At 43.8% G+C, this 20,593-nt stretch overlaps 1 protein-coding gene across 9 annotated transcripts in view; it reads left to right on the top strand.

The window, feature by feature from the left end:
- Window positions 1-20,593, top strand: part of afdna (afadin, adherens junction formation factor a) — a 76,848-nt gene that overhangs the window by 13,428 nt on the left and 42,827 nt on the right. For 7 of the 9 annotated variants that reach the window (XM_034527161.1, XM_034527155.1, XM_034527157.1 and 4 more), the window contains exons 2-10: window positions 9,060-9,255; window positions 9,384-9,496; window positions 9,977-10,134; window positions 10,364-10,524; window positions 12,631-12,788; window positions 14,042-14,126; window positions 14,531-14,680; window positions 18,421-18,515; window positions 19,161-19,411. In XM_034527161.1, coding sequence (XP_034383052.1) covers window positions 9,060-9,255; window positions 9,384-9,496; window positions 9,977-10,134; window positions 10,364-10,524; window positions 12,631-12,788; window positions 14,042-14,126; window positions 14,531-14,680; window positions 18,421-18,515; window positions 19,161-19,411 — 1,367 coding nt within the window. The remainder of the gene's footprint in view (window positions 1-9,059; window positions 9,256-9,383; window positions 9,497-9,976; window positions 10,135-10,363; window positions 10,525-12,630; window positions 12,789-14,041; window positions 14,127-14,530; window positions 14,681-18,420; window positions 18,516-19,160; window positions 19,412-20,593) is intronic. The other 2 variants (XM_034527153.1, XM_034527154.1) reach the window with 2 other exon arrangements.

The following is a 20,593-nucleotide window of genomic DNA, read 5'->3' as shown; positions in this document are numbered from 1 at the left end:
AAAGACCCATTTCACTGAGATTCTACTGAGATGCACTTTCACACGGGACTAACATTACCAAATGACCTCCAAATTTGATCGAATTTGCAGCGGAATTTTTACTTTGCAGATTACCGACACAGCAGATTCCCCCAGGATTAAGCGTGCAGATGACTTCTGGTTATTAAGAATGTTAAGAGGACTCCAGATGATACAGGTCACCCTGCGGTCAATTACTCTCCAGTTCTTTGATATCCGGGTGTCTGCACGTCTGCTCTTTTACCTACAGTATATCAGACGGGTTTACTATATGACTGTTTTGGTCTGTTTTGACACTCCACCCCACCAAAGTCACTCCAAGGCTGTGAGAGAGATGTGGGCCGACCTGCATAATTCAACGCCTCATCCCAAGCGAGCGTGCGTCTGTGTGCATGTGTGTGTGCATGCGTCATTACGTATGCGTCTGTGCATGTGTGTGCACGTCGCCCTCCGATGGGTGCGTCTCTATTTTCCGCACGTTAGTTGGGACCTTGAAAAATGCCTCGTAAGGTCACAGTCGTGTTCACGTTCGTGTGTGCGCACACGCATGTGTTGTATGTAACTCCATAGCCCTGATCATAGGTGCCGTGCCCCCTGACCCCCCCCTCACCCCACTCACCCCAACCCCGTAAACCATTGCAGACCGTTCTTGATCTTTCTTGTACATACATACACACTCGGATGCACACAAACAAGCCCAGGAGCATGTGTGACCTTTCTGGTATCTATGCTCTCTCTCTCTCTCTCTCTCTCTCTCTCTCTCTCTCTCTTCCCTTTTGTAGTTACTGAGAATAAGAGCGAAAATATGAGTAAATGGAGCAGAAGCGAATGCTTACTCATTATCCAGTTAGTTTCTGACTCTTATTTTTACACGTTTCAACCAGAGTTCAACCGATATGCTTTTTTTCGCGGCTGAAACAAATACCTATGCTGATATTTTTGGATTACTCGAGTAGTATCATATTTTAGTAAGAGGTCTCCCTGTTGATGATGTTTACTGTTATTGCACAATCCATGTTTTCCTGTCTTTATTGTCATAAAATCAGGCCACGCTGCATTTACACATGACTAATTACATTTACACGCTAACATAATTACGCCGTGTACTGTCTTTTGACCGGTGTTGAGCTGTTATCAATGAAACTCATCACTTCTTGTACAGATGTCTGGGATAATAAATTCCTACATCCAAGCAAGCAAACGCCATCATATCATATCTAGTACCTTTTTCAATCTTGTGTTTACCAGAGGTTTGCTCATACATGGAAATAAGTAATTCGGCGCAAAAGAAGAAAAAATCTTATTTGATGAAGCCCAAAACAACCAGTTAGTCAGTTAATCGACTGGGAGGGGGCATCCCTATTCTTTCTTTAGGTTATGGCCCATTTACAGTAAGATGATAAAGCGGGGTGTGCTTTGGGATGTGGCGACATTGTGATTTACAGGTCTCTTCTACTGCGTAGTCCATGTGAGGTTTTTCTGTTTTTCATCTGAGAACTTTAACCCCTTTCACTGTGTTTTTAGGTGAAAGTTGATTGTAACGCACACACGCACACACGCACACACGCAATCAGGGACAGAGCAATGCCTTGCTCTGTCAGGATGACAGGGTGAGCTGGATGGAAGGGGGGAGGTGGTTGGTGACTGGACGGCTCGATACCAGAGCAGAAACTCACCTGAAACAAAGAGGCTTTTCTTTGAAGCCACTGAGGAAATGTGTGCATTTAGTCATTTCATTCAGGCAGGACAACAGGCCTCCGCTGCGTCCCTTTTTGTTTTTGCTGGTGGCTCAGGTTGTTTTTGTTATTTGGGATAGTCAATGAAACAACAGATTGGCACTGTCATGATTTTCAGTCCTAACTTTTAAGACGTTGTTAGAAGACACAACTGCTTTGTTGTAACGTTTTTAATATTTGTCCCCTTTCCTTGGTCAAAGCACCCAGGGTGACTGGGAGTGGCTAAAGTACGATCCTCAGCTTCATTTCAACTGTATGAATCTCCAGGTAGACGTCCACTTAAACGATGAACAATGGAATTCTCTGGTGTTCATGCTCAAAAGTAGCGCAATTATCTTGTTTGTTCAGGTGAAAGTATTTGATGAAACACTAATGTCATAATCATTTATATCTTGTAGTAAAGTAATTTTCTTCATTCTAAATACAAGTCTTTTATGGTTTTAGGGAAATTCTAAAACCTGACGATAGACTGAACTGTGTTTCCACACTTTTCCATAGCTTTTGTTTCCAGCCTTTTGTTTTACTTGAGGCCATGCCATCAACCCTTTTTAAAATCTAAGAAAGGAAGTGGACTTGAGTTTCTGATTGTACATCTGCAATCCTAGACATCCGATACTGTGGATAATGTGCCGTAAGCCTGGCATCCTTTGGCTATTTAAAACAAGAGGTAAAGTAATTCTCCCGCTTCATGCGATGGGATTCTTTGTCTTCGCCGGTCTCCTCCTCATCTTTTAATTTGATCTCCATCTGTTGGTGTATCTGTGTGTGTGAAACGCCTTCCCTGGGATCTGATGTGGGATAAGTTTCCCCTCCCAACATCGAGTTCAAAACCTCGGCCCAGCTGACCTTGCACACAGGCTCAGGGAAGGAATCCCCCCATGTTACTGCAGGTGGGGCTGCAACAATATTGACTCAGGAACTCAGTTAATTTTATTAGGTGTGTGTGCGAGTGTGTTTTGTGTGCGTGTGTGTGTGTGTATGAGACTAAGATGACGCACAGCAGCTGGAATCTATTCTCATTTTCAAACAGCCATCATCCAGAAAGCCCCTCTCCTCCCTTCTCCAAATCCAAATTCAAGTATTCAGTGTCTCCATGGAAACTAGGGTGTAACCTTTTTTTTTGGTTTGCCAATATTTGTCTTTAATGAAAGTCGGGGCTGCAGTTCAGTGCAATTGATGCCACATGCAATCCAATATTTTTACTCAAATAAATGTCTTAAGTCTATTGCTGAAGGAGTTAACACGAGGGTGATCGAGACTATGGCCCACTGTTGAAAATACTGTTGCAGATGTGTAACGAAGAACCACTCGTATGTCAAAGATACTATTTGATTTGGTCATGTTGGCTACACACAGAACACTCAGGCGCTGCACATATGGCATATTCATTTAAAGACGCAACAGGATTAAACATTAAGATATTTGTTCCACGTTTTATTTCACATTAACGGCACTTGATTGAGAATGTTTATATCATTGACGTGCAACTATAATTTAGATCTCAGAGTTCGTCTCCACACTATTGGAAAGACGGTTAGCCGGGCTGTTGAGTTATTGTCCAGCCCAGTGGTTTGCACCTCCATTCTAAATACTGAACGACGTCTTATTTTTGGACCAGAAAGCACTCGGACACGCAGCGATGCTCGGTCTCCGCACAGAAGCGTCACACCAGAGGCCGAAAGTAGTTTACGTGCTCGGAAATGGAGCTCTGGTTAGTTTCCTGAAACACCTGATAACCCCCCCTTCGAGCCCTCCCTGACTTACGCACGCACGCACGCACGCACGCACGCACGCACGCACGCACGCACGCACGCACGCACGCACGCACGCACGCACGCACGCACGCACGCACGCACGCACGCACGCACGCACGCACACACACACACACACACACACACACACACACACACACACACACACACACACACACACACACACACACACACACACACACACACACACACACACACACACACACACACACACACACACACACACACACACACACACACACACACACACACACACACACACACACACACACACACACACACACACACACACAAAGTTGTGTCTGTGTGTGCAGCTCTGGAGGCTCTGCTGCTTTTACTCGCGAGACGCAGACGTGGGAGTGTGGAGATGGTGACGGATAACTCTGAAGTGATAACTGTTTGTGACGAAGTGCTCTGGTCTGTCAAGTGGACTCTCCTTCCAAGCAGGGTTTCTTTGTTCTTTTCACTAGTACATTATACCTCTGCTTTTTTGTAATCGCCATAAATACCAACCTGCACAAACGCCTGGCTCGCGAAAAACATTTTCTTGAAGCTTCCGACGAGGATGCGTCAACAGCAGTGTGCACAGAGCAAAAGGCAAACATTAGGAAGGATCTAAGACAACAGGCTGATGAGAGGCATAATATGGGTTTTGAGCTTATTGCTCCTCGGGCAGGCTGTCCTTCTCGTGTGTGCACATCTGAAGCTTAAATAAATATTTTCCCTTTTTGCAAGTAAGCAGCTTCCTAATGTAGTTTCTCGCATCTGCTTTTCCTCGCTGCATTTTACAAAGGTACCTGAACTTGACGTTCATAAAGAGGAACTGCATTAAAGTGATTAAACGCACAGTTTATGTATGTATGTAATGTTATGTCATGTTGATAGACGTGCACATATTTAAGCAATAGCTCACGACAGGCTGTGCTATGTTGTGATATTGTTGAACTATTTCTTTGATAAAACAAACATTATTTCTGGCAATATGATAGTTATAGAGACAATCCAATTAAAATTGTTTTGTTATTAATAAATTGTAGGCATATCAAAGGATTGAGGTGGTTGCTAAAGAACATACTCTGGCAGCTAGCATACTTTTCCTTATTTTTTTTTACCACAGGCTGGCGTTTTATTGTTTTCATTATTTGCCATTTGTTGTGCAACCTCTGACTTTGACAACTGCCCAGCTCTCCTATTGGTTGGAGATGGGGTTGCAAGGCTCGGTTACAATGTTGCCCCTCGTTCGTGAATCGCCCCGGAGAGAAGTCCCACATGTGTGGCCACTAACGACCATAATCTCCCTCATGTCACGACCCCGTTAGATAAAATAACCTCACTGAACTGTCTGTTTCTTTGGTTTATCCAGTTGTTGAATTCCTAACAGATTAAGTTACTTATAACACAACCTAACGCATCCATAGATATATCTGACCGCACGCACGCACGCACGCACGCACGCACGCACGCACGCACGCACGCACGCTATTTTGTCTTTTTTTTTTACAGCCAAAGGGTGAAGTTGACTCACTTTTTCAGACTAACACAGGCGTGACCTTCGACCTCTCCTCTGGGTGACCTTTGACTCTGGTGTAAGTCAGAGAGCACGCTGGCGGGATTTTGAAGTCGGGGGTTATCTCTCACGCGGTGCACTTTTTCTTCACTGAGTCTCTCACACATTCACTTCTACGGATGAAATGGCATGTGCTAGATCAAAGGTTTTTTTTGAGACCATAAAAGGGAACGTGGGAAGTGTCTGCTATGGATGATTCGATATGGGATTTTCAGTACCAGGTATACCATATTATCTTATCTTTTAGATGAGAACATATTTTTTTGTATTGGTGGAAGTTGATGTTTGTCAATAAATGTATCTGTACACGGATAATCGATTTACCGCGATTTATATACCGTGTGACTAAAACCGGCATGAACAGAAACGCACACCGTCTCCCTCCCTGGTCTCAGGTTTGATCTGAGATGATAACATCTGTTTACCGTGTGCCGTTCTTAATGTGTGTCATAAACAGTCCGGTCTCACAAGTTTAGTCACGGGTATCGCTCGCGTATCTTTCTCGTTCTGTTCATGCGTGCGTACAAAGGAGGGTTACGACGCACACACACACACACACACACACACACACACCATACAATATAGGTGTAATACACATTAGTTAATTAATGTTACATTGAGAGGTGTGTGTGTGTGTGCGCTGCCTATTTACTCATTATATAAACCCAATTCCCACAGTGACAGAAGTAGTCCAACATCAAATGCTTCCCTGAACCTCAGTTGTGTGTGTGTGTGACAGACGGCGTGCAGCGGGGCCTTATCCAGGCTGCTGTTGTGTTCGGTGACATACTGCTGCATTAGCATTTCCTGTCAGCCTGTGTGCCGTTTGCGAAATAATAAAAGCTGTTAGGGATTATTAGAGTGAAAGCTGCAGAAAGGATCAACTGAACAGTTTGTTCTGGTTTTTGCCGCATGACATTTTGAACATTTCGCTGAGACGCTCAAATAAGTTTGAAGGAATGCGCTAAATGTGGCATCCGAGGTCAGGCTTGTGCCCCTTTTTAAAAATAATGAAGTACGATTTTTTCCCTTTTTTGAAAAACTGTGAAACATTAAGGCTTTAATTGTGAAATGAAGCCAAGATATATTTAAGAAATATAAGCGGTATAGTCATGTTGTCCAGGCCCCAGCACCTTGTGTATCATTCAGTGAGTTATTGTCTTTTTATAGCACGTCAAACCTTTCATAATCAAATTTGTTATTGGGTTTTGTATGTGTGGCATTCAACCAAATACGCCGTGGAGTCATTGTAAGTGGTAGTTGTAGTAAGCTTTTTCATTTATAATCTATCCACTACTACTTCAAGACTACCACTCCCATGATTCGCCCAAGCAGCCTTGTCAGCAGACATTGTCATGGTGGCACAGACTGAGAGGTTTTACCTAATCATTGTAGTCCGAATGCAGCTGAATGATTGAATAAATCTATTTTTTGATGGGTAAGCGAGCGTTAGCCACACAAATAGGGAGAGTTTGAAAGTGTAATGAACATCTTCAGGAAGGCTACTGCAGCTTCTTGGAAGTATGAGGCAACATGACAGCTATTGGACTTGAGCTCCAGCAAATGAGTTTGCATTTCCTTTTCAATCGGACAATTGCGTTGACGTCTTGAGGTATGGGAGTGTAGGCTTGGAACATGACCTTGATACATGGTGGTTTAGCCCTGGACTTTGGCCTAGACATGCAGGAAAGTTAGACCAGACCATTTTTCTGTAGGGATAGGAGTGTAGGATTGTGCCATTGGGTTGAGGTGTGCAATCTCAGGGATTAGCCTGCTGTGGTCTGCAAATACGTGGGTGCAAAACTGGACCATGGCCGTGAACATGGGGGTGTTGGTATTTAGACAATAACCTAGAGGCACAGGGGGGAGAAGGACCGCTGCACTGGACTTAAATGGCATGTGGTTGCTCTTGTCCATTCCCAGTGGCCAAAAGGCTGCGGTTGTACCAGACAGTTTGTTAATTATCCACCACTGGCTCTTAACTGGGTGTCTCCACAGTAACCGTTACCAATGGTTGCGCAAGCTTGACAACGGCAACCGTCAATGACCCACATTCTAGCAGTAAATCACAACACACTCACACACACATTCCCAACCCCACCCTTGCCTATCGAAACTATGCTCAGTGTTTCCACTCTGCCTGACTGTGTCTCTATCAGACGTGGGAGGGAATACGGGGGGATGTAACGGGTGAGAAAGAGATGGAGAGAGGGGAATGTTTTGTCTTTCCTTGAAAGAAAGAAGAAGAAAACAGTTTCATCAGCAATCCTCTCTTTTCAGTCCTCACATCCTCTTAGTTTTAATCTAGTTATATTGTGTAAATCATTGCCTTAAGTCACGCTGCTCACACACACACTCGTCAAGCAGTTTGTCTATTTTGCTGTGATCCTGAAAAAGGACTCTCTTTACAATTCAAAACTGCTTCGTTGGCATCCTGACAGGAAAGATACCTTCGTTGTAGGTTACCACAGTCGAGGGATTTCCACTTCCGAAGGCACAACATCCCCATCTCACATCATGGATACGGATTTCATTAAGTTTGTAAGCAATCAGTCCTTAAAGAAACGTAAAGCTTAAAGTGCATCTTTTTCTTGAGGAAAACACTCATTTATAGTATAACTTTGAAATCCTCCAGGGGAATACCATTTACATAATCCTCCGTGATTCTTGCACAGATTTGTATGCAAGTTTCAAGGCTGTATATTGTGGTTGTCGTGTCTCCACTCGTATTTTTATTGTGTTTACGTTATTTTGCTCACGGTTGCTACCATATTACTGCGATACTTTGGCACCCAGTTTGATTTCACTGAGATGGTACAGGATCGTTTCCGTCCTGGTTCAGTGTTTTCTTTTCTTTCTTCTTTTATATCGCCGAGAGCAAGATTATATCGCCTATTAGTTTTGAGCACATGCTCGCTTTGTAATGTCTACAAGCTCCTTCGGAGATCTAAGGCTTTCTGAGACAGTTTTTTACAATGAAATATGAGGCCAGTTTAACGACGAAACCTTGACGAATGCACACACATGCTGTGTCAGCACCGTGTTACATATGATTATATCAGGACTGGGTGTGCTTGTATTTTTTTAAGACATTCTTGTTTCATCGTAGAAGTCTGTGCAAAGTGAAACGTCAACATGTCGGCAATAAATTTGCACCTACATGCACGTACAGTGTCGATAGCCCTGGGTGTCTATTTTAGCCTGCAGATTCACATTCAGCACGGCCTGAGCCTGTGCATTGTGTGTTTGTGTAAGAGAGAGAGAGGTTTCCTTAGGCCAGTACCGTGAGAGAAGTCTAAAACACAATAAGGGGTAGTGCGTTATTCATGAGCCAGGAAGTAGGGAAGTTTCCTGGAAAGAACTTGTGTTTTTTTTGGGTAATTATTATTATAGGGAAAATAAGAACTTCCTCAAAAATAAGCTGCATTTAAAACCAAGTAAATTAGAATAATTACCTGGAAGTTTCTGAATATATTGCAGAGAATTAACACTTTTTTAGGAAACGGTGTTATTGAAGTCGGCAGCAGTGCACAAAAATACGTGAAAGAGGTTCAAACGGCAGGCTAACGAATGATGAAACAACCCTCTTTTCTTGTCGTCACACAACCTGCTGACACACTGCACTTCCTGGCTCTCAGCCAGTGTTGCTTCTGTTCTCCCGTGACGGTCAAGGGAGCGGAACCTTACTGCACAGTCCTTGGTTGCTGATGATTGCTTTAAGTTTATTTATTTTTTGCAATCTATGAATAATTGTCAGGGAGCATTTTAATCTGTTGGCTCGACATGAAAACGCGACATGAAAACGTTGTGTTCTTTAATGCCAAACATAGTCACAGTGACCAGGTTTTTGTATGCATTTAAACATTAACACACTGTAAAATATATTTCTGCACTGCAACCACCCGCTTCGGGTTAACAGTTTGTAAAACACACATTATAAACTCATTGTCTCTTTCTCTTCAACAGGACTTGGAATTCCACGGCGTGATGCGGTTCTACTTTCAGGACCGCGTTGCCGGCAACTTTGCCACCAAGTGCATCAGAGTGTCCAGCACAGCGACAACGCAGGACGTCATCGAGACTCTAGCCGAGAAGTTCAGACCCGACATGAGGATGCTGTCCTCGCCAAAATACTCCCTGTATGAGGTCCACGTCAGTGGTGGTGAGTCCCGTGAGCTGGGGATAAGACAGAGCTATCTTAAAAATTCAACGTTTCTATGTTGGGAGTAATAATAATATGACATCGTTGACTCTGAGATGAACTGCTGTGTCTGTGATTGTGTCTGTTAGAAGAGCGTCAGCTGGACCTGGACGAGAAGCCGCTAGTTGTTCAGCTGAACTGGAACAAAGACGACAGAGAAGGGCGATTCGTCCTGAAGAACGAGAACGACATCCTTCTTAAGGTCGGCTGCTCTCTGTTGTTGTCGTCGCCTGTTGGTATTTGGAGACATTTTTGTGTACTTCATCAGGAAGATTGGACAAAAAACACAGATCATCATGTTGGGATGTTACAATCGAGTGAAATGTTTGATTTGATTCAGATGAGACCATTTTGCAATACAGTGAGAAGTCCATTGTGGAAGATATATGACAAACTATATATGTATATTTCTAAATTCCCTCATTTTGATCATGTTTTGATGTCTAGTCTGTGAAAAAAAAAAAAACTGCATGAGAAACTGCATACGTTTATAAATAAGGTTTAAAACTAAACCAAAACGCTTCATTACACTTGACTTGATGATTGAGGAACACCCATCTTGTCCTCCAGTTTGTTCCCTCATTTATACATTCAGAAATGGGTATGTTATTACGAACTGAAGCCGGCTTCTCCTCGGAGTTGCTTGGAGCACCTCATTGACTCTTCTTCCCCTCTCTACCAGAAGAGTCAGAGTAATGGTCCGGAGAAGGAGAAGGATGGCGTGATCCAGAACTTCAAGAGGACTTTATCCAAGAAGGAGAAGAAGAAGGAAAAGAAGAGGGAGAAGGAGTTTCCCCGAATCCCTGATGGAGACGAGCAGGCGCTCCCCCGGGAGGATGGGTAAGACACGCCCTCATCCATCTTTCTGTCTTGCCCTTATACATCATCTCAGCCCTTGGCGAGAATATTTAGATTTTTTATAATGCCAAGAAAAGCACAGACAACTACAAAAGAGGAAAGAATCAACTTTGACCTTTCTGTTCCTCCATATATCTTCTTTTTACCCCCTCCCCCTCACTTATTCTGTCACCTCCCACACGTCATTTGTCTCCCTCGTTCCATGGTTAAGGGAAAACAGTCGTCTGGCGGCAGAGGTTTACAAGGACATGCCGGAGACCAGCTTCACCAGGACAATCTCCAACCCAGAGGTGGTAATGAAGAGGAGGCGCCAGCAGAAACTGGAGAAACGCATGCAGGAGTTCATGAGCAGCGATGGGAGGCCCGACTCAGGTACTTGAACCGCTTGTGGAGCTTCTTATGACATGAACAAATATATATATATACACACAGTATATACACACACACGTGTATCGAGAACATTTTCTTCCAAACCCAGCTTGGGCTCTGATCAGCCAATCATACATGTCTGTCGGAGAAAAAAAATCAAGCCAATGACATCACCGTACGCCTCTGAGACAGAACCGTGTCGAGCCATAGATCCAGATAAGGGTATGAAGAAACTTTCACTGGAGCTTGATTGGATTCTTTATTATGGAATAGAGGGAGTTTTAAAACACTTTTCCCTACAGCTGGCTGTGTGCCCAGATGCAGCACCCAGGCACGTCGGTTGGAGTCGAAGGAGTGATTAAGAGCTCGGTGATTCCTTTCCTCCAGAGCTTCTCTGCAAGAGATTGGTGAACTTGCTATAAGGACAACCTTCTCTGCAGCACCGCCGAGTTAAAGACATATAATGGCCTGCCAACACAAAAGAGCACTTAAGCATTCTGAGACAAATAGGAGTAAAAAATATTCTGTTAGATGAGGCTAAAAATGTAACTCTTTGGCCTGGTTCCAGACCTTTAAATCAACGGCCCACAGCTCAGATATGTTTGTATATAATTGGCGGTGTGCTCATTCGGACAGTTATGTCCAGGGGTTGGAGGAACAGTTGACCAGAGTAGGGATGTCCTTAATGAAAGGTAGCAACAGAAAAATGCAGACAAGCTTGGACGAGATTGATGCTGTTGTAAGAAGACTTAACTAAAATCAGTCTCTGTGCTGAACCTGGAAAGAAGAAAGTAGCACCCAGCTAATACCATCCTTATTATGTAGCACGACGTTGGTGGAAAGTACTGGGATGCTTCAAAGCAGCAGGAGCCAAAAAAGACTGATCAGGATTTAGGAAACCGACACGTGGGGCCAAATCTAAAAACCTGCTCCCAGACTGACAATGACATCATGAAAAGATTCAGTCGGTTTGGCTTCGGAAACGTCTTCCGATGTCCTCTTGTGACTTCAAGAAAACCCGACCGTGAACCTCAGACAAAGTCTGCAAAGAGACTCGAACGTCACAGTTCGCTGCTCGAGAGATCTGCCTGGAGGGCCTGAAAGAAGTGGCTGGTAGAGGTGTTCTTTAGCTTTATTCGCCACCAGTAGTGCTCATGGGGAAGTTGGGAATTTTTTAATAGAATAGTCAAATGTACATTCACCGATCATTCAGTTTACACCGGCTGGTCCACAGAAGACCAAAGGGTTACGTTGACCCACACCAAAAGAAACATGCACACGTTAAATGAATGAAACGAACACACTGGCTGCTCCGGTGACTCACACACTACCCAATCATTCTGCCAGACACAGATGGACAAGTCAACCCGACTCTAAAAACTGCTTTAACCACTGTCCACACAGACACACGGTGGGACAGGGTGGCTTGTAGTTAGATAATGATGTTGTCCCAGCGGTAACTGCTATTTTAAACAAGCTTGTTTTATATAATGCTTCTCGAAACCCCGCTCTGCTTTGCTGAATGGCTCCCATGTGGGTTTTGCGAAGGCGATCATTTCTAGTTGACACATCACGGTCACACGGCTACGCGTGTCTCCGAATGAAAGTGCGGTACGTTAAATATCTTTTATGAGCGCTACAGTAACTCTCCCTCTGTCCGCAAGTTCCATTTTTCTTGACGAAAAAATGTAATTTAACACTCAAAGCTTCCTGTTCTGTGTATTCATGTCATACGTTCACGTCAGTATGCCTGCACAGAAACATGGTGGTTTATATGTCCGGGGGGTGGAGATGGATGTTTCCCTGAAGAACCGATCATTACCATTATTGATTGGCGTGGATGGTGTTGGAGCTAAGGAAGACAAATTATTATCCGGCGTCGGTGTATTACCTCAAGGCAGTCGACACGTGGCCAGCAAAATGTATATAAGCTACCTAAAAAAATTAAAAAAGCTCACGTGTGTGTGCTATATTTACAATGTTTTCACCGCTTTACCCTGCTGTCACACAGCCTTTTCCCCCGCAGTCGTAGAGTGCATCAAGCAGCATGGGCATTTTATCAGAAGGATGCAATTACTAACAAAATATGTGTTTGGTTCTTTCCTGCAGGAGGCACTTTGCGGATATACGCCGACAGTCTGAAGCCCAACATCCCATATAAGACCATCCTGCTCTCCACGAGAGACGCGGCTGACTTTGCCGTGGTGGAGGCGCTGGAGAAGTACGGGCTGGAGAAGGAGAACCCCGGAGACTACTGCATCGCCTGGGTACAAACCGCTCGTCCATCTCACTGCAGCTCCTTCAACTCATAAAAAATAAAAAAAACACCTCCTTCACCATAGTACAAACCAAAACCATCAAGTTTGTTCCGTTCCCGTACGAGTTAAACTACTTTTAGGAAAACTTGGCTTTCGGAAAGTTTTTTGGGGGATTTGCAAGCTCCTCCAGCAGCAGTGGATACTCTTCAGCAGATGTTGACTCCCATTGAGTATATCTATTTGGTCACAGCACCTTATTCGTCATGATTTGACATGCAACAAATTCAAAAGGGAGTGTACTGCCGACCACTGCCCACTTCTTAACACCTACTCCCGCTAAACACAACCTCTATCTTCCTGTGTCATCAATAAACACATCTCCATCATCCATCTTCCTTCTGAGAGCCTCTTTGCAGAGGACAGCCAAGGACACACACACGCGCACACACACACACACACAACGCACAAACTCTTCACCAGACTGGCAGATTGAAACAGAATGCTGCTTGGCACTAAAACCTTTGGGAGGAATGCAATTGCTTTCAGACTGAGTGCTGTAGCAGCAGCAGATGCTCTATGTCTGCGTTTGTATGTGTCTGTCTTTTGGTGTGTGTATGCGTGGCCGTGACGGTGAACTTGGCTGCCCTCTCCACAGCCTCTCCCATATCTATCCTCTCGGATGCACTCTGGCTATGGCCAATCATATGAAATAACTGCTGTTGCCACAGCCAATACAGAGGAAGACACTCCTGGGACTACACACACGCTCGCACCCACAGTCTCACACACGCGCGCACACACACACACACACTGTTGATAGTCAGTAGCAATTGGCTGAAGAGACTAAAGCACAGGGAAATGCAGAACTGCAATATTTACAGCATCATTTCATTAGGGAGGGAGAACCTACATATCTGGTCTTTGTTCTCAAAACCTGTTCATACTGTTTATAATGACTCATCATGACAACTTAAAAATTTGAGTCATCTCCATTTATATCCAGTGTACACTGTATATTTCAGACAACCTAATGCATTGAATTAAGTTTAGTCATATTTTGTTTTCTAATCAAATCAGGACACATTAAATTAATTGTTAACTAAGACTCTTTATCTTTAAATATTGGTATCTTTTAGACACATTATTTAACTTAAATGTTTGTTCATACACTGAGAGACAATCTACATTGGCAGACTCCGAGAGTAGCATACAGTCACTGGTAGAATTGGGTGACTGATTTGTTTTCTGTGTTTTCTTCGCAGCAAGATGATAAGTCGGGCAAGGAGGTGATTCTGGACGATTCTGAGTGTCCACTGCAGATCTTCAGGGACTGGCCTGCTGACAGAGGTCTTTCTCTCTCTCTTTCTCTCTCACACGTGCACACACACACACATACACACACACACACACACACACGCACACACACACACACACACACTCTTTCTCTCACAAACACACACTTCGAAACATGCTTACACACACACACACACACACACACACACACACACACACACACACACACACACACACACACACACACACACACACACTTGGAAGCATGCTTTTTTTCACACACACCACCTTAAAATGATTTTGAGGTTGCTTCTCTGACTTAGTTGCTCTTCTCTTGGCCTCTACCGCCCCCTCCTGCTGCCTTACAGACATTACAGCTGTGTTCGTAGCTCTTCACCTCCACAGTCTTATAGGAGATTTCAGTCTGACATGCTAAAGCTTTTATTGTCGTGTTTCAGGAGCGCTGGTGTTCCAGCTGAAGAAGAGACCACCCGACTACCAAGGAAGGAAGGGAAGGAAAGTGGACGACAAAGGCCTACGAGGGAAGGACGGCAGCAGCAGCTCACTGCCGCCAGAGAAACTGCCTTACTTGGTGGAGCTGAGCCCAGGTAGCAACCCCACACACACAACACCCTCAGTGTCTGCTTCTGCAGCTTTGACGTCTTAGCTCTAGTATCCCATCCGTCGCTACTCGGATGAGCACTGCGGCTGTGACAGGTGGTGGCCAGCAGGCAGCAGGGCAGCTGCAGTAGATGACATTCAGGGTTACTCAAAGGTTACATGTGCTAATGTGAGTAAATCATGTGTTTTCTGTGGTTTCGGTTCCACTCACTGTATAAAAATGACAGCAGGGGGTTAATAGACTTGCTAATAGAGTCCTTGATGCTGCCAGAGCAGATGCTATTTCAATATTACAAGCCACCAAAAAATTATTTATTTATTTTGTAAATTATACTTATTCATGACAGCATCTTTTAACTCATGCACAACTAGTATTAAGTATAAAATATATATAATTGTGAGCTTATGACCGACCCAAAAATATTAGACAGTTCCTCAATATTTACATAATGTAACAACCGTGATATGGGTCAAGTTCAATGCAGTCTTCATGTAAAGAAGTATAGATCTGTATTGACAATCCAATGCAGAATTCAACAGAATTTGAGTGTGCAAAAAAAAATCTCTGCATGACAAATCCGGCACCAGAAGTGTAAATGTATTGACCCAGTTTAAGAATGGAGGTACAGTTGACATCAGACTGTTTTATGACCATTGACTGAATACAACGCTTAATATAAACGTCCTGTGAACCGCAAGACGGTTTGAGGCGTTTCAAAACAATTAAGTAAATATATAAGTCCCTCACCTCTATGGAAACGGTACAATCATAGCAAGAACTAAAACATGTCTTGTTACTTATTTGTTATGCTTCTCGGCAACTAAGTTTATATTCATTGATAATTATACAAAAATTCATTTGTGGCATCCCAGTTGCGACTGGACCACATAATTGATTTGATTTATAATTTTGTTTACAGGATCTGGTTAGTGTAAACTGATTCATTTATGGTGACATTTTTTAGTTTTCTTAAAACAAACATTAGGTTTGTGCTAATTGTACGTCCCTGTGAGAAAAGGAGGGATATCGATTTGAATTATACGTAGACTGGGTAGGTTGAGAGGCCTGGAGTATAACATAAGGTAAGTCGCAACAACAAAAAACTCCTGGAATGTAGTGAAGAAATCCCAGTATGGAGATGCATAAAGAAAGAGGGTGGGAGGGGCATCTTGGGGAAACGCCAGCTTAACCTTGCTAAATGTGACCAGCCCTAACAGCTTGATTCTTGCCACTGATCCCTCTCTCTCTTTAGCTTCTTCTTTGTCTGTCATGTGCTTCATGTCATTAACGTATCTGGGCTGATGACGACCCAAACACACTACTAACACATCTACGCCATTCCCTGTCAGGTTGATGGAGGGGGGTCACATTCTGTGGAAAAGATGGAACATTGATTTGGTGGCTCTCCTAAATAATGGGTGCTGGGACTGTGTGTGTGTGTGTGTGTGTGTGTGTGTTTGTGTGTGTGTGGTCCTGCGTCCTTGATAACCAATTTAGATCATTGCAGCGGTTTTGATTTGTGTGTGTGTGTGTGTGTGTGTGTGTCTGTCTATCTATGAGGCTGTAAAGGAATGATTGCAGCTATGATTGCCTGCAGCTGAAATGTAGGTCATCCTTTAACGTTCATTTAGGATTATGGCATACTCTCTGGTAACATAATATTGCATTATATCTCAAAAGCCGACCGTGAAAGATACTCAGAAACATTGTGTGTGTGTGTGTGCTTGTATGCCTGCATCCAATTAATGGGTTAACAAGGTAATGCTGCATTTTTCCTCCTTGCTGCATTTTCACCCTCTGCTATCTGTCTGTTTTCTTTCCCACTTTCTTATGGCATGGTGTGTTTGTTTTGTATGTGTGTGTGTGCATTTGGGGCCTTGTGCATGTGTCCTTCTACCTCCGCACCTGCCTGCCTGATTGCCTAGGGCGAGGGAATCACTATGCCTACTACGCCTATCGGCACCATGAAGGTAAAAACATCCACCACATCTCCTTTGTGTCTGTTGAAATGGCTGATGGGATTGTTGCGTGGGGGTGCAGTGACTCCCCGACTCCCCATTTGGAAGTTGGCCTGGTTCCCTTGACAAAACGCCAATGGGGTTTTCCCTTTGGATTTCGGGTTATTTTGAAACAAGCTCTATGACAAAGCAAGAGTTTCTTCACAAGCATCATTTTATTTTATCTTTTGATTACAATCGCCAGAAATACAAAGTTAACGATAGGCTGTGAGTGAACTACACCGAGGTCACAGGATTTAACGCCACCACCGCTAAGATAACGGTGGACTTTTGGTATTCTCATTTGGCCACGACTTCTTTGAGACAAGTACAAGCTCCAGAATGCCAAGAGGGTTATTTACTATTTAAAAAAAGTGAATATGTCTTATGTTATTTACAGAGCTAATGTCAGGCATCAAACCAAAAATGTATTCAACACATTGACCTGGAGACGAGGGAAGTGTAAGAAAAAAGGTGGACTCCTTTCTGAGTTTTGGGGCTCATTCCAGCATAACTCTATTGGTACAGCTATTAGCAATTTAGATTTAAGACTTCCGTTATTATGTCAGTTTAAAGTAATTCTTTGACATTTTTGAATACATGTGCTGAGAGTTAGACTGTCGACTACGATAAATATGAAGCCGCTGCCAATTAGCTTAGCTTAGCAAAGAAACTGGAAACTGGGGAAATAGCTAGTTAACAACATCCACATATGCTAAGCTAGAACTAGCCAACCGGCTGCTGGCGTTGGCTTAATGTTTACCGTACGGACATAAGAGTGGTCTAACTCGCAGCGTGAACGCAAATGAGTGAATTTCCCCAAATTTACGAATTATCCTTTTGAATACAATGTGTATTTTCATTGTTACACTTTAAAGAAAATAACGTTTGCCGTTTTAGAATGTACATTTGTGCTAAAAGACATTCTTTGTGCTAAGAAACATTTATTTTCAAATGCTTTTAAGATTTCGGACCTTGCACTCAACTGTCTCTGCTAGTAATTACTCTGTAAAGTTCATTCCTAAACAAAGTCACAAGATGAGATGTAGAAAACTACAAATCAAGCAGTACTTCTGGAGTAGTACACTAAAGTGTGAACATGGAGCGTATTATTATTGAACCTCAACAGTGATCTGTCACAGATGCATGGTAGCCATGATCTCCTTACGTAACAAAGTAGCCCACGCCCAGAATCATTCTTTTCCCCCCAGAGCAGCCAATGTTTCCCTTTTTTTCTTTGGTGAACTAATATGCCGCTTTGCTCTTTTTTTTTTTTTTTTTACTAAACTCCTGTTTACTAATAATCAATAATGGCTCTGCAGCCCAACCAGCCACCCCCAGTTTATTTTGCCACATTAGCAGCGTACTCCACTCTGGTATGGCTCTTTCCTGTCAGCTGTGTGTGGACAGTTTGTGTGTGTGTGTGTGTGTGTGTGTGTGTGTGTGTGTGTGTGTGTGTGTGTGTGTGTGTGTGTGTGTGTGTGTGTGTGTGTGTGTGTGTGTGTGTGTGTGTGTGTGTGTGTGTGTGTGTGTGTGTGTGTGTGTGTGTGTGTGTGTGTGTGTGTGTGTGTGTGTGTGTGTGTGTGTGTGTGTGTGTGTGTGTGTGTGTGTGTGTGTGTGTGTGTGTGTGTGTGTGTGAGAGAGGCTGATTGTGTATACCACAGTTTTCTCGTGACGTGAGGATACGCCAAGTGCTAAATGTTTGTATGTGTTTTGTGCACGTGTCTAGACGGGTCCGACTCCCGGGACAAACCAAAGCTGTACCGGCTTCAGCACAGCATCACTGAGGTCGGCTCGGACTGCACAGAGGACGGAGCCATCCAGGTAACCACATCACAAAAATGCTTGTTAAGTCAATGTGAGTGAATAAAGGGTGCTCTTGCCTCACTCTTTGGGTGGGCAAATACAAATGCTTTTTTTTGTGTTCAAATTTACATTTCTTAATACTGGAGGTTAGCGTGAGAATACCAGCAAATCATCAGCGTTTACAGACATATATTACTCAACATGGATCATTTTAACATCAGTTTACAAACAAAGTATTCTTGGTAATCCATGTATATTGTGACTTTCATCATCTGCCTGACAAAGGGCTCTTATTTGCCCTTCCAGTCTTTGAAAACCCCCCTCCTCCTTTCCCCCACCCCAGATGGCACATGGGTAAGACAACCAAACAGCAAATGCCATACTAAACAAATGATAATGCTAGATCCCCGTATAAAGGCTCAAATTAGTCTGCAAGATGCTCGTCAATTGTATGTGCGGTGCTAATCACCATGCGCGTAAGAAGTGGGGCCGCTGTCACTGGCGAAAAAATAAACACTCCTTACTTTTTGTCTTTTATGTAATCAGATTTCTCAGCAAAAATAAACTTACAATTTCAGTTTGACTTTAAAGTGGATGATGTAGCTGCTGTGAGCTTCTTCCTGGTGACGTACCTGCCATTGTTTTTGTTTTTTTTATCTCCAGCTGCTCGGCCCGGGGATCCTGCCCCACCACTGCAACCTCATGCACAGTGAGGGCATGGTGACCGTGACGCCTCACGGCCCCGACGCAGACACCTTTGTCGACGGGCAACGAGTCAACGAGACCACGGTGCTGCGTTCGGGCTCCACCCTCCAGTTTGGTTCCGTGCACGTCTTTAAGTTTGTGGACCCCATGTTCGACCAGGGAGGGAAGAGAGAGCCAGCTGCCATGATGAGGAGCCGACACAAGTCTGGGTGAGGAGGAGAGGGAGGCGGTCTTCACCTCTAACGCACCGCCACTCTTGTTCTTTTCCCCCCCTTTTATTCTCACTCTCATCCTTCCGACTCACTGTTTCCCTCAAGTTTGTCCACATAAAAAAAGAAGAGGGTGTTGTGGTAGATGAAGGGAAGAGGATGAGGTTGGCGGTCAAAGCGAGAGAGATGAAGGGAAGGAAAAGAGGGAGGAGTCTTTGGGTGTCTTTGGGTTAGACCAATGAGGAAATGAGAGGAGAGGAAGAGCGGAGGTCTAGGGTTATGGCAGGCGGGCTGCCCTCTAATCTGATCAGCATGGCGTTGGGTGTGGCCTCTTGCTCGCTGTCGTTTCACACACTTCACAGAATAAGAAAGAGGGAGCACACCAGATAAGCGTCGAAGAGACTACGTGAGCTGGCTGGGGATGAGTGAAAGACAGGTTTTGAATTAGAAGTGAATGGCCTTGTAATGACTCAATGGATGACTAACACCGCAAGAAAGAGAGAGGTGTGTACTGTAAGTAGCTCACGCCGTAACTCACCGCTCTGTGTATTTCTGCATGAATTGGTTCTTTCAAATGATCCAAGACGAGAAGTATTCTGGTTTCTTTTGTGTAGCCTGTCCTGTGTAATTTTTAAGGCCTAGCATATAACTTTCTGAAGGGTTTAACATATTTAAAGCCGATGGCAGAGTGCACGTTGTCTTTTTAGATGCTTTACCAGAAAGCAACAAACATTTGAAGTATTTTGAAGACAAAATAAGTACAAAACATTCATTGTCTTGAATATTATAAGCCACTGCATTAAGTTTGCTTGCTCAGTGGCGAGTTGGATGGACACCAAATGTGTTGCGTTTACACCTAGAGAGTGTTTGACTTATTTTTTAACCACACATTGAATAACGACATAAAGTTAATCACACATTTAGCTGTGCGGTCTGTAACGGGGGGGGGGGCCCTCCCTCAGGGGTCCTCAGAGGGTCTGAGAGTCTCTTGTGCGGGTTTGCATTCCAGCCAAAGACTCTGTCAGGTGACTTTGATTAGCACCTTTAACCAGGAGTAAGATGTAACCTGTGGACTTACTCTTTGTGTTTGGTCTTGTTACTTTACTAATATGTTATATTCAGTCCATCAGTTTCAGGTACACCATCATCTTTTCTTTCTGTTTTGGCACACGGTGCTGATTT

The sequence above is a fragment of the Cyclopterus lumpus genome, chromosome 24 (genome assembly GCF_009769545.1).
Source record: "Cyclopterus lumpus isolate fCycLum1 chromosome 24, fCycLum1.pri, whole genome shotgun sequence".
In the NCBI taxonomy this organism is placed as follows: domain Eukaryota; kingdom Metazoa; phylum Chordata; class Actinopteri; order Perciformes; family Cyclopteridae; genus Cyclopterus; species Cyclopterus lumpus.
Note: the sequence above shows the minus strand (reverse complement) of the source record. Positions and strands in the feature narration are given on the sequence as shown.